This window comes from Fistularia commersonii, chromosome 1, assembly GCF_037954325.1.
Source record: "Fistularia commersonii isolate RoL2024-O1a breed Wild chromosome 1, RoL_Fcom_v1.0, whole genome shotgun sequence".
Classification (NCBI taxonomy): domain Eukaryota; kingdom Metazoa; phylum Chordata; class Actinopteri; order Syngnathiformes; family Fistulariidae; genus Fistularia; species Fistularia commersonii.
Genome location: NC_141284.1, coordinates 29,551,355 through 29,564,421, shown reverse-complemented (window position 1 = coordinate 29,564,421; position 13,067 = coordinate 29,551,355). Strand labels below are relative to the sequence as shown.

General features: G+C 47.4%; 1 protein-coding gene across 2 annotated transcripts in view; it reads right to left on the bottom strand.

Annotated features, from left to right (window-relative positions):
- rab11fip5a (RAB11 family interacting protein 5a (class I)) overlaps window positions 1-12,864 on the bottom strand; it is a 31,173-nt gene extending 18,309 nt beyond the window's left edge. For both annotated transcript variants that reach the window (XM_086159797.1, XM_086159814.1), the window contains exon 1: window positions 11,955-12,864. In XM_086159797.1, coding sequence (XP_086015923.1) covers window positions 11,955-12,307 — 353 coding nt within the window. In that variant the 5' untranslated portion in view covers window positions 12,308-12,864. The remainder of the gene's footprint in view (window positions 1-11,954) is intronic.
- Window positions 12,865-13,067: the final 203 nt, after the last annotated feature.

The window sequence follows — 13,067 nt, the reverse complement described above, 5'->3', positions numbered from 1 at the left end:
CAGCTGGAAACATGACGCTGGGGGGGGGGGGGGGCCTTCGCACAAATGTGTTTGCTAACATGGGTTTAACCAGTGCCTCTCTGGGCACTAATATTTGAGGACTAATATTTTACACAGCATATCTGTGGTATGTGACATTTACAATTTTGTAACAACTACATTTTCTAGATAGTTTTCTTTTTCTTTAGAACAATTATTTGTATTAAGACATCACCCGAAATGGTAATACTAGCCAGGATCCTAGCATGACTTCGTACAAATTATCAATAAATCAGTTTAAGATAAATATCAGTGTACTGTCTGAAAAAAGATTGCCTGTGTCTGTGAGCTTTTCAATTCCAATTTCTTGGGACGGCGCAGGAAAACAGACAGGGATTGTTTCCTTTCCAGGGACTGTCTGGTAGATAAAGATAACAATAAAGTACAGGCTTTAGAGGGAAGAAAAAAAGGAAGCCATAGATTTTGCTATAGAGCCAGTTATGCCAATATCAACCTCAAACTCAACCCATTAAACCAGAAACAGCAGTGAAAACAATTGACTGCCATTTAAACATTGAGGGTTTAATAGCAGGTGGGGCCCAAAGCACAAGCAGGCACGCCAATGCTTTTTATAGCCTCACAAGAACAACAAACTTCTATTTTTTTCTTTGAGTGCACCAAGATGAAGAGATGCCATATCAGAAGACAAAAACAAGAGCAGATATTGATTATTGATATTTAAAATTGCTTGTTTCTTAACCGTTTATTCAGGAACTGATTTAGACTTTTGTATGACATAAAATGGAGCATGAATAATGCACATAACATCCTGCTTTTAGAGTCACGTGTCAGACGTGGGTTCAATACACACAGAAAAGCAGCTTCAATCTGTGCAGGCCCTTTTTACAAGCATTAAATTATGACCCTGAAACTGATATTACCAAAGGCCAGTGTCTTTCTGAGCTGGTCCCGATAAATGCAAAGGGTTGCGTCAAGAAGGGAAGCCGGCGTAAAACCTTTGCCAAAACCAAATATAGGAATTGAACCGACAAATCTCATGGCAGATCAGTCGAAGCCCGGGTTAACCCTAACCCTAACCCTAACCGCAACCGCCACTGGTGCTGATAACCTTCAGGGTACCAGCAGATATTGGGCTAATGTAGGCCAAAGAAGGAAATGACAAAGACCTGATCGCAAACAGACACAGAAGAGACAAGAGTCTGGTACTGAGTTTTTAGGACTAAGAATATTGGGACAAAGACAGGAAAAGCTTGAGTGTTGGTTGCTATGGTGCAGAAAAGGATGGTGGATAAAGTGTGTGTCCAGGACACCAGGTGAAAAAAGTAGCAAGGCTAGAATCTCAGGTGCCGGTTTTGAGTTGTACAATCATGGTATTGATAGGAAGAGAATTAAAGTAGGAGTTATCTTGAAGGAGGAGTATGTGAGGAATATTCTGGAGGTGAAATGGCTGCCAGACAGACTGATGAGTCTGGAGCTGGAAATTGAAGGTATGATGCTTAATGTTGTTGGTGGCTATGCCCCGCAGGTGGGATGTGAGTTAAAGGAGGAGACATTCTGGAGTGAGCTAGATGAAGTGAGGCAGAATAATCCCAGAAGTGACAGTGTTCATTAGTGCGGACCTCAGTGGACATGTGGGTGCAGGCAACAGGTGATGACGAAGTGATGGGGAAGTTTGGTATCAAGGATAGGATCACAGAGGGACAGGTGGTGAGAGACTATGCAAAAAGGATGGAAAGACCATAGTGAATATGACAGGAACATAGGGTAACTTATAAGAGTGGACGTAAGAGCATGCAGGTAGACTACATCTTGGACAGACAATGTAACCTAAGGGTGAAACGATAGTGACTGCAAAGTAGTGGTAGTTTAGAATGTAGCAGCACAGTGTGGGATGGTGGGTTTGTAGGATTACTCTGGTGACAAGAATGAAACAAGAGGACAAAAGCAAAGCAGAGGACAAAGCTGTGGAAGCTGAAGAGGGAGGAATGCTGTATGGTTGTCAGGGAGGAGTTGAGAAAGGCTCTAGGTGGTTAGTAAAGATAGAGGTAGCAAAGGAATAAAGTTGAAGTACTATACAGTGAAGTTATGGGAAAGAGTAGTGGAAACTAGACAGAGAGCAGATGTCAGCATTTGTGAGCAGCAGTATGGCTTCATGCCTAGAAAGAGTACCACGGAAGCAGTATTTGCTTTAAGAATGCTGGTAGAGAAGCACCGAGAAGGTCAGAGGGACCTCCATTGTTCCTTTGAAGAGCCAGAAAAGCATATGAGAGGGTGCAGAGAGAGGAAATGTACTGTATTGGTATTGTGTGAGGAGATCTGGAATGGCAGAGAACTATGTTAGACTGGTGCAGGACATGTATGCTCGCTCTGAGGCATTGGTGAGGTGTGCTGTAGGTGTGGCAGAGAAGTTGAGGGTGGAGGTGGGACTTCATCAGGGATCAGCACTGAGCCTCTTCTAGTTTGCTGTGGTGATGGACAGGCAGACAGATGAGATTAGACAGGCATCTCCATAGACCGTGATGTTTGCCGATGACATTGTCATCTGAAGTGAGAGCAGGGAACAAGTGGAGGAAAATCTAGAGGGGTGGAGGTCTGCGCTGGAAAGGAGAGGAATGAAGGTTAGCAGCAGCAGGACAGAGTAAATGTGTGTGAATGAGAGGAACCCAAGTCCAACAGTGAGGCTACAGGGAGTGGAGATCAAGAAAGTGGAGGGTTTTTAAGGGACAACAGTCCAGAGCAATGGAGAGTATGGAAAAGAGGTGAATGGTTGGAGGTTGCAAAGTTGGAGAAAAGTATCAGGGGCAATGTATGATGAAAGAATATCAGACAGAATAAAGGAACGGTTTCTAAGACAGTGGTGAGACCAGCAATGCTGTATGGTTTGAAGAAAGTGGTACTGCGGAAAAGACAGGAAGCAGACCTGGAAGTAACAGAGATGAAGATGCTGGGGTTCCCTTTGGGAGCTGCAAGGATGGATAGGATCAGGAGTGAGTCCATCACAGGGACAACACGTTACATGTTTTGGAGCGAAAGTCAGAGAGGCCAGATGGAGATGGTTCAGTCATGAACAGAGGAGGGTTAGTGAATATATCAAGAGAAGGATGCTTAGGTTAGCAACTTCCAGGCAGTAGGCCTTGAGGAGAACCAAACACAAGATTTATGGATGTAAGGAAAGGGGACGGGGGGGTCAGTTGGTGTGAGAGAAGAGAATCCAGAGAATGGGGTAACATGGAGGAGCCAAAAGGGAAATAAATCTGAATAAATGACTAGACGGTTCAATTATTGTAGTATCAAATGTACATGACATACGGCATTGATGATAAAGTAACTTGGTCACATTGTTGTGCAACACTAAAATTCCAAGGAGATTAAACCGGCAAAGGATTTTTCAAAGAATCCAGACAACAAGAAAAAAATGCTCAGCTAAAATGACGTATTAGTCTTTCCACCTCAGGTGCTTTATAGGTGTGGACTAAGGTTGCACAGTGACAGTCCAACAATAGTGTCAGTTGTTCTCCTGACATGGTGGCCTATTCCCCTCAGCCAAGGGGAGTTAGTGTTCCACTGAAGCAGCAAGGTGCTGCTAAGGCCTGGCGACGTTCAACAACCACTCCAGTATCTGGAGGTTGAAATTTCCCTATTTTAGGGGCTCTTTCTTTGTGAAAGAGTGAGAAGCAAAAACTTTTAATGAAACATAAAGATCGTCTTTAAATGAATTGTAGTTAACGATTGAATGACACAAGTGATACTTGAGAGTGTTGCTTTGCATCGTGTCCTCATCACTGAATCACTTGTTGCATGCAAAGTATCACAAAGCTGGTTTCATTCTGTGTCATCCAGCACTAGTGCTGATATTTTTAATATCATATCAACACAGTTGACTGCAAATCCTTTCGAGTGAGTACAAGGATAAAATAAACACACAACAGAAATGCCGTGCTTCACGGGACATTCTCCTGCTGCCTCAGCACTTTTGTTCCTTGAGGATGCAAGAACATCAGGCCTGTTTGTGAACAAGCACCTGGAATGTGAAGCTTGCACAAGTCCAGCAAAAACAAATGTAAGTGAAGTGTCGTGAGGAGGCCTAAATAAAGAAACTGCAACAAAGACAAAGCAGCGGCCCACACACTGAAGCTCACATACTGAGCACAGGGACTCGGAGACCCAAAAGTAGCACCCGCACCGATCTGTTAGAATAGAATATTCCTTTAATGGTCCCACAGAGGGGAAATTTCAAGCACTCCCAGCAGAATAGGGACAGTGCAAGAAAAGTTCTCAAAAATAGAAAAACTAAGCATAAACAGTGTTAACAATTTGCACCTGGAAAATATTACTATTTATAAACAGTATGAACATGTGCAAAAGCTGTGATTTGCAGCGAACAACAGCAATAGTTGTAGTGGCAGCAGCACAGTACTGATGGTTAGGCACGGCTGCCCAGCTCAGGCTGTACAATTTAGGGTTGTAGACCTCAACTTGGGACCATCTCTGCTACATCTCTGTTATTTTCTCAAATGTTCTGTTCTTTAAATGCCCCCCCCCATAATCAACAATTCCTAGCCCTGGGGCGCCTAGCATAGCTATGCATCTGTTTCCCCATCTTGCAAAAACAGGAAATCATGACACTCCACCCATCCATTCACGACAACACACGAACCTACCCTCTATCCCAGCAACCCCAGCCCAGTCTCCTACACCGTGAAGAGAAAGATCTTCTCTTTCAGAAGCTGCGATCTGAACTTACATTTTAACATGTTCATATTGCATTCATACTGTGATCCTAAAATACTGTTTGTAAACATTTATTCAGCCATAGTTCTTGCCTTTTGATGTTTCTATGCCGAACCGCTTAGGGAAAACAAAAAAAAAACAAAAAACAAAACCGTCCCAGTTACATCCTGGCCTACAACGTACTATCATGAATTAATTATTAATCAACCTGAAAGCAAACTAAATTGGACCTTTTGAAAAAGAAACAGGAACCTGCTTTTCCTCAAGATGAGAATCACCTCAGAGATTAAAATGAAGGAAATGAATGTATATCAAATCAGGCAATTGTACAAAACTGATCTCATCTTCTTAACCATTCATTATCTGTTTGAAGGCTCAGCTTTATACCAGACAGCCGAAATCAACAGTTTGCATTACAATTGAAACATTCAGAATAATCTGAAAGCTTTGCAGTCCCTCTTGCTCACTATTTGGCTTTTGCAGGGGTACGACCACGTTGCAATTCCAGGGGTACGTCCACATTGCAGTTTCGTCTTGTCTAGTTTGCATCTTTTGCTTCACAAAAACAGCCTTCATCACCTCTCCTAGCGGTCAAACTGCAGACGACTCTCCGAGAGGCAGAATAAAAATGAAGCCCAATCGGCATAAGATTTGACAATGATTGACCTGCCGTGAACCTTCCCAGACACAATGTTTAGCCTGCGTCAAAGATCTAAGCCTTGGTCTGTCGAGTCTGTAAAACCCCAACCCATTTATTCTCTAACTTACCAACCTACGATTGCACAATTACGACTCATCTTCTCACCCTGCACTGAGGAAAAAAACAAAACACCAACAGCAGTGCCGGAAATGGATTTTGGTAAATTATTTTCTCCAATGAAAGAGAAAAACACAAATTGCCTCATAAACTTTGGGAAGTAAAAGGAGAAAGAATCACATTGACAGAGTCAATGGGTCACAATGACAGAGCTGAGCGGCCAGGCAGAGAGCACACACACGACACGCCGGCCAAGATCCAGCAAACACACAGACAAACTGGAAATCACGCAATGACTCCCATGCATGGCGAGAAATGTCCTTTGTAAGTCTTTTTTGATGAGTTGCATGCAAAGCGGGAGGTACTTCATTTGAAATACCAGAAGGACGCTTCCGATTAGATCGGCTTAAAATAAGCAGCACAACAGACCCTACGGGTCCCAGAAGAGTCTCGGGGGATGATTTTTTTTTTTTACGGACGTGTATACGAGTGAGTTCAATAGGCGATGGTATTTCCAATCTCACACACATGCACGTTTGACGTAAAATCTCACTGTTTAGTACTGTGTGAAGTTTGCTCTCAAAGTGAAAGGAAAAAGTGCACCCAAAACAAAATTTGAAGATGAACACGGGACGTTCTTAACGGAGAGCTTGAATTTTCTTTTTATGAGCAGCAAAGGCAAGGCATCCTGCCTGATATTTCAAACACCATTGGCACATTTCAAGTCTTCAGATCTAGGTCACCACTTGAGTTCGCTTCATGCCAACATCTGGAAACTCCAAAGGCCACTTGGTCAGTTTGAAAATTTTGGTAGGCGAAACATTTTCAAGGGGATGAAAATTAAGCCAAGAGAAGAAGATTCTGACAAGAACGCTGACATGACCTAACCCCACTAGTTTTTGCTAACAGGCTAAACTTAACCTTCCTCACTATTCACTGTACTGTGACCTTTACCAAATTTTGGTGATGGAACACTGACTATACGAGAAAAAAAGCGACATACTCATGTCCGTGTTAAAGGGTAGTTTAGCTTGCAAACTTAGCTCAGAGGCAAGTCCACCAGGTCTTGGCATTTAATCTGCCAATATTTTGAGCCAGCCCAAGCAAAACTAAACATCATGTTCCAGCACTGGATGTGTGAATGCACTAACCTGTGTATACATTTTGAAATCCACAGCCCAACAATGTGTTCACTCGCCCACCTCACAGCGAGAGGCACCCGGCCTTTCTCTGAGAAGTTTAGATGTCCCGTGTCTACACGGGTTTCCTCTGGATTCCAGTTTCCTCCCACGCTCCAAAAACATGCAGAAGGTCATTAGGAAAAACTGCTAAATTGCCCAGATGTGTGAATGAGAGACTGAATGCTTGTCTGTTTGAATATGCGTCCCTGCGATCGACCGGCGACGGGTCCAGGGGGAACCCGGCCTCCCACCCACTGACAGCCGGGACAGGATCCAGCGTGACCCGACATGCAGAGTGAACTGTTGTTAATGAGTGAAAGAAATACAGTTTTTGTATACTTTCACCAAAATGAGTTAGCGTTTTCTGTGAATGTTTCTGTCGTAAATGTTTGCCAGCAGATGTCAGATGGCAAATGAAAACCACACTTTAGTGTTTAGACCTCTGAACATGTGTGATTTATTGTGTGTATTTTAATCCCACTGTTGAACTGGACACTAAGAATAGTGTATTTTAGTGATAACGATATTGGAGACAAAATTGCGGAATCATAACTTTGTAGTGGTTTTATAATGACTTGTTGGAATATATAGCATTAGGTAGCTCTTTTATCAGAGATGAAGATGCTGAGGTTCTCTTTGGGAGTGACCAGGATGGATAGGATCAGGAACGAGTCCATCAGGGGAACAGCACATGTTAGATGTTTTGGAGGTCAGAGAAGCCAGACTGAGATGGTTGGGTCATGGACAGACAAGGGCAAGTGAATATATTGGTAGACGGATGCTGGAATTGGAGGTCTAAAGGAAGAGAAGAGAAAGAGAAGATGGATGGGAGTCGTGAGAGAGGATATAAAGGTAGTCAGTGTGAGAGGAGGATCCAGAGAATAGGGTGAGATGGAGAAGCTGGATTTGCAGTGGCGACCCTGAAGGGAAAAACTAAAGGAGACAAATAAGGAGAAGGAGAAGGAGAAGAAGAAGAAGAAGAAGAAGAAGGTAGCACTTTTATATGATTATTATATTGTGTCCTATGATGGTTTTGATCACAATGGAAATCATCAACCTATGAAGGCAGTGCCGGTATTGACTCCCTGAGATTCACTGAATACCACAGTGGGACGGCAAATGTCCCACAGACAGCAGAGTGCTGACACATCGGTGTCAAAGGCTGACGCCAACCCTCAAGTGTCCGGTGCCACCAGGCCGTTGGGAATACAGAGGTTCTGCTTTCAGCTCACATTCACCAACAGGCGGGGAAGTCGCTGATCAACTGCCACGAAAGGAACGGAGATCATGGTGACAAGAGTTTGTGCCAGAATATTCAACCATCCATCCCCTCAACAGGATGGCAAGGAGCGGCCACAAGACACACTTGAACAAATCTAAGGCATATGAAACAAATGTTTGCTTTCCTGTGTTTAGTTTTGTGACGGCCAATTGCTACTATGAAATTGTGCAGTACTTTGAATAACTGTTGTTTTCTCAGTATGTGTTGTGATTTTATTTTCTTTTTCTTGGCTACTGCACTCACTTTCTTATTTGCACAGGGTTTCAGATGAGCATTTCTTGACCTGTCTCTGCTTCCTGTCAGATGCTGTCGCCATAGATATCATAAAAGTCCAAATGATCTCCTAAAGGCTCACGCATTGTAGGATGATGGGATGTGCAGCCATAGAAGCAAAAATGTAGTTTTTATGAAACATCCACAATGTCATGAAAACATCCTACAACAGGCAGATTCCCCAACCAAAACAGCAACATCCCTGATTAGTGACGTCGCTGTTGACCGGCAAACATCGGTTGGTATCTTCGCTGCTCGCACCGAAGGTTAATAGTGGAAAAACAAAAGGACCTTGACCATTTCCAACAGGGCAACAAGTTCTTCCCAATCAGACATGCTGAGATTTTCTTATAGATGAACTGTTGAAAGGGAAAAGCTGTCATTCTGAACAGGGCGGGAACTGTTGTGGGTCAAAGACGGAGGAGGAGGCTAGTCTGGGACCGAGAGTAGCGGGACAATGACAGGAAAAGCTAGACGGTCGGTTGACACGATGCAAAGAAGGACGGTGGATGCACTGCCTGTCCAGGAGACCAGGTGGAAAGGTAGCAAAGCTAGAAACTTGTCATGGGCGCAGGATTAAATTGCTCTATCGTGGTATTGAGGTGGAAGAGAGATGAAGTAGGAGTTATCTTGACGCTGGCGCAAGTCAGGAGTGTTCTGCGGTTGAAAAGTGTGTCAGGTACAGCGATGAGTCTAAAGCTGGAAATCCAAGTTGTGATGTTCAATGTTCTTGTCAAAATCTTCTCGGCGCGACACCTGGACTTGACCTTCTCCACTTGAGGACCTCAAGTGAAGAAGAAGGAGATATTCTGGAGAAGAAGGAGATATTCTGGAGTGAGTTAGAGGAAGTGATCCAGCATAACCCCAGAGGTGAGGGAGCGGTCATTGGTGCGGACCTCAATGGACATGTTGGTGCCGGCAGTAGAGGCGAAGAAGTGAAGAAGAAGAGGTGAAGATACCAGGTTTGGTATCTAGGATAGGAACACAGAGGGAGAGGTGGTGGTAGACTTTAAAAAAAGGATGGAAATGACTGTACTGTGAATGACTGTGAATACTTCCCTCCAAAATAGGCAGGGACAGAAGAGCAGAGGTCAGCGCACACTTGTGGACTGTATCATAGATGTAAAATGGAGATCAGTGACTGAAAAGCAGTGGTGGGTGAGCGGGTAGCCATCCAGCACAGGTAGGTGGTTTGTGGGAGGAATCCAGTGGCGAGGATGATAAAAAGGAAAGAGGCAGAGCAGAGAGCTACGTGGTGGAAACTGAAAAAGAAGAATTCTGTGTGCTTTTCAGAGAATAGTTGAGAAAGGCCATGAGCGGTCAGGAGGAGCTACCAGATGACTGGACAACTGCAGCAAATGAGATCAGGGAGACCGGTAGGAGAAAAGCTGGTGTTTAATCTGGAAGGAAAGATGTTAAGGAGACTTGTAGGAGTAGAAGGGGTGGCCACCGTGGACCACAAAGTAGTAAAAATTAGTAGAGGTCAAGTGAGAAGGACACCGAAGAGGATAAAGAGTGGAACGGCAGTTCATCCTGATGATAAAGCCAGGGAGGTACGGACGTGTCTGGAAGAGGTGGCAGGGGAGTATTAGAAACTAGACTGTTCAACAGGATCTTAGCTTGTGAGATGATGCCTGAGGAATGGAGAGCGTGTTGGTGCTGAACAATGAAAGACTAGTGGGAAGGTTAGGGTTAGCAGAGGCGAGCATGGGTGAGCAGCACTGTGGTTTAATGCACAGACAATAATACAGATACAGAATTTGCTTTAAGAATGCTGATAGAGAAGAACATGAACGTCAGTGGGGGCCGCGTGGTGCCTCAGAAGATCCGGAGGAAGCATATGACTGGCTGTCCTGACAGGAACCGTGGTGTCTGAGGAGGCCCTGAGCAGCAGGGAAGTGTCGGCGTGTCACAACAGTGTCGAACATGTATGACAGCTGGAAGGCGGCGCCGAGGTATGCTGAGGGTGAGACGGGGAAGTTCAAGATGGAGGTCACGTCTGAGCCCCTTCCTGTTTGCGGTGGTGATGGACAGGCTGACGGACGAGGTTGGACGGGAATCACTGTGGACCCTGTTTGCAGGTGATGTGAGGATCTGCAGTGAGAGCAGGGAGCAGGTTGGAGGTGTGACCTGGAAAGGACAGGAATGAAGGCTAGCCTCAGCAAGACAGAATGAACCTTGAGGGTACAGAGAGTGGAGATGAAGAAGGTGGAGGATTCCAAGTTGCTAGGGTCAACAGTCCAGAGCAACAGAGAGTGTGAAAAATACTGTAAATGAAGAAACTGGTATAAGAGGGATGGAATTGGCAGAGAAAAGCTTTTGGGGTAACGTGCGATAAAACAGAACCAGCCAGAACCAAAGACAAGGTGTGCAAGATGGTGGTGGGACCAGCAAAGCTCTTTGGTGCAGATCAGCAGCATTGAGGAAAAGAAAGGAGGCAGAGCTGGAGGTCGCAGAGATGGAGATGTAGAGGTTCTCTTTGGGAATGAGCAGGATGGATCTGGAATGAGTCCCTCAGAGGGATGGCACATGGTAGATGTTTTGGAGAGAAAGCCCGAGCCAGAATGAGATGGTTTGGACGTTGACAGAGGGGGAATAGTGAATATCTGAGCAGAAGGAGGCTGAGGTTGCAACTGCAAGGCAGGAGGCCTTGCAGTTCCAAAGAAGACCAAAGAGGTGATTTATGGATGGCGTGAGAGAAGAGAGGGCAGAGAATACGGTTAGATGGAGGCAGATGTTTCCCCGTGGTGACCCCTGAAGGGAGCGGCGGGCAGAAAAGGAAGAAAGAAAGAACACGTTACTAAACCCGATATCATGGCACAGGGAAGCTAAAATGAGTGCCTCTAAATAAAGGTGGTTAAAAAAACCCTCTGTCATTAGAAAACCCCAGGCGCTGAGCGGATTATTAAGGGTGGAAAGTTCCTTCCAGAGTTGGCCAAGGTGATGGGAAGCTGCTCAACATCAAATCCTCTCTTCCCTGTTCTTCAGCCTAAGTGCACTATCATCCATCTTCCCCCGCTGATCCGGAGTCGGGTCGCGGAGGCCGCAGCCGAAGGGAAGAGGCCCGGACCTCCCTCTCCCCTGCCACAAGGTCCAGCTCCTCTGGGGGGTCTTGAGGTGTTCCCGGGCCAGCTCGGAGACCTAGTCTCTCCAGCGTGTCCCGGGTCTCCTCCCAGATGGACCTGCCCGGAACACCTCCCGGTCCAGGAGGCGTCCTGACCGGGAGGATGCCTTGTCTGACTCCTCTATGCAGAGGAGCGGCAGCTCTACTCCGAGCTCCTCCCGGACGGCCTGAACTCCTCACCGGATCTCTGAGGGAGAGTTCTGCTTGGGAGGCTAAAAATACCTCGGACCTCTTGGATCATCAGTGCTGGCTAACAGTCTCTGGAAGTGGGCCGGTCCACTCCATCACGCCTGAGCTCCTTCCAGACCCGTCTGGGCTGAGGGGCGGAAGGCTGTGGAAGGTCTGGTCGCGGTGCTCAGGTGTGTGTGTGTGTTTATGTGTGTGTGTGTGTGTGCGAGAGAGAGAGAGAGAGAGAGAGAGAGAGCGAGCGGGAGGAAGGAGGGTGTGTCTGCAGGGCTCTGCAGCACCGCTGCAGCCGACAGCTGCGCGGTGCGACCGGCACGCAACGACCCGGTGGGTCCGATCGCGGGAGCGTGCACGCCGCTGACACGCGCTCAGACTCGGGTCATATATCAGCAGGCAAAAATGAGACGGGGAGCGACCTACTCGTTCTTCACGCCTCTTCTCTCGCCGAAGACCTTGTCCAGCCGGATGAGCGCCTGTCCCAGGAACACGTCGAGCCCGATGAGCGAGCGGTGCATGGCGGTCAGGACCAGCTCGCCCTGCAGCCCGCCGCTCTCCAGCGCGCCAGGCTGCAGCTCGAAGGAGCACTCCTCCCTCCACTCGGGCTCGGTGGTCTTCTCCGCCACGCCGGTGGAGTATTTCTCCTTCCCCAGCTGGATGATGGTGTACACGTCGCTGGTTCCGTGCTTGCCCTTGCCCCGCAGCCCCCGGCCTCGCAGCACGGTCACCTGGACGTGCGTGGGCACCCATTTCTGCTCGTCGTTGAACGCGGACATGTCCGGACTGAGGCGTGCGTGAGTCCGCCGCAGCGGCGCCGCTTCCTGCCTGTCTCTCGGGCGGTGCGGACTCACATCCGCGCCGGTGTCGGCGGGCGGTGCCGCATGACCGCCGCCTCGGCGAAAGTTGCCGCCGGCGCTGGTTCGCGGAGGGCGGCGGCTGCAACGGCGGCGGAAGCGGCGGCTGCAACGGCGGCGGCGGCGGCGGCTGCAACGACAGCTGCTGCTGCGGCGGCGGCGGCGTCCGTCCCAGCTCCCCGGGCTCCGCGGGCCTCTCTGCGGACAGCGACGTCACGCCTCCATCCGCCTTCTGCAGGACCAGGAAGTTGAGCTGCCGGGCCGGAACTGCGCGGGGATGTGGCGCTCCATCACGCGCACCGCGTCACTCACGCCGAGGAATGCGTGAATCCCGCGACTTCTTCCGGTTCTCCAGTCCCTCTGCCGCCCCGCAGGACCGACCGGGTCACATGCCTGCGCCGCGCTTCATCCGAAGAAGACACGCAAACTATGGAGCGGGTCGAGCGGGGTTGACCTTGACGATAACAATGACGCCGCAAAACCTGCTGGGCCTCCAGTTCTTCACAAGCGCAGGAGATTTCTGGTTAATAAATAAAATCAGTATTCCAGTGTCAGGCCCGTTTTTCCACAGTGAAGCTCAAGTGTCAATCAGTTGGTCGAAAAAATACACACACACACACACACAAAGAAAATATATATACATATGAATACACACACATATGCATATAGGGCTTTACACGGA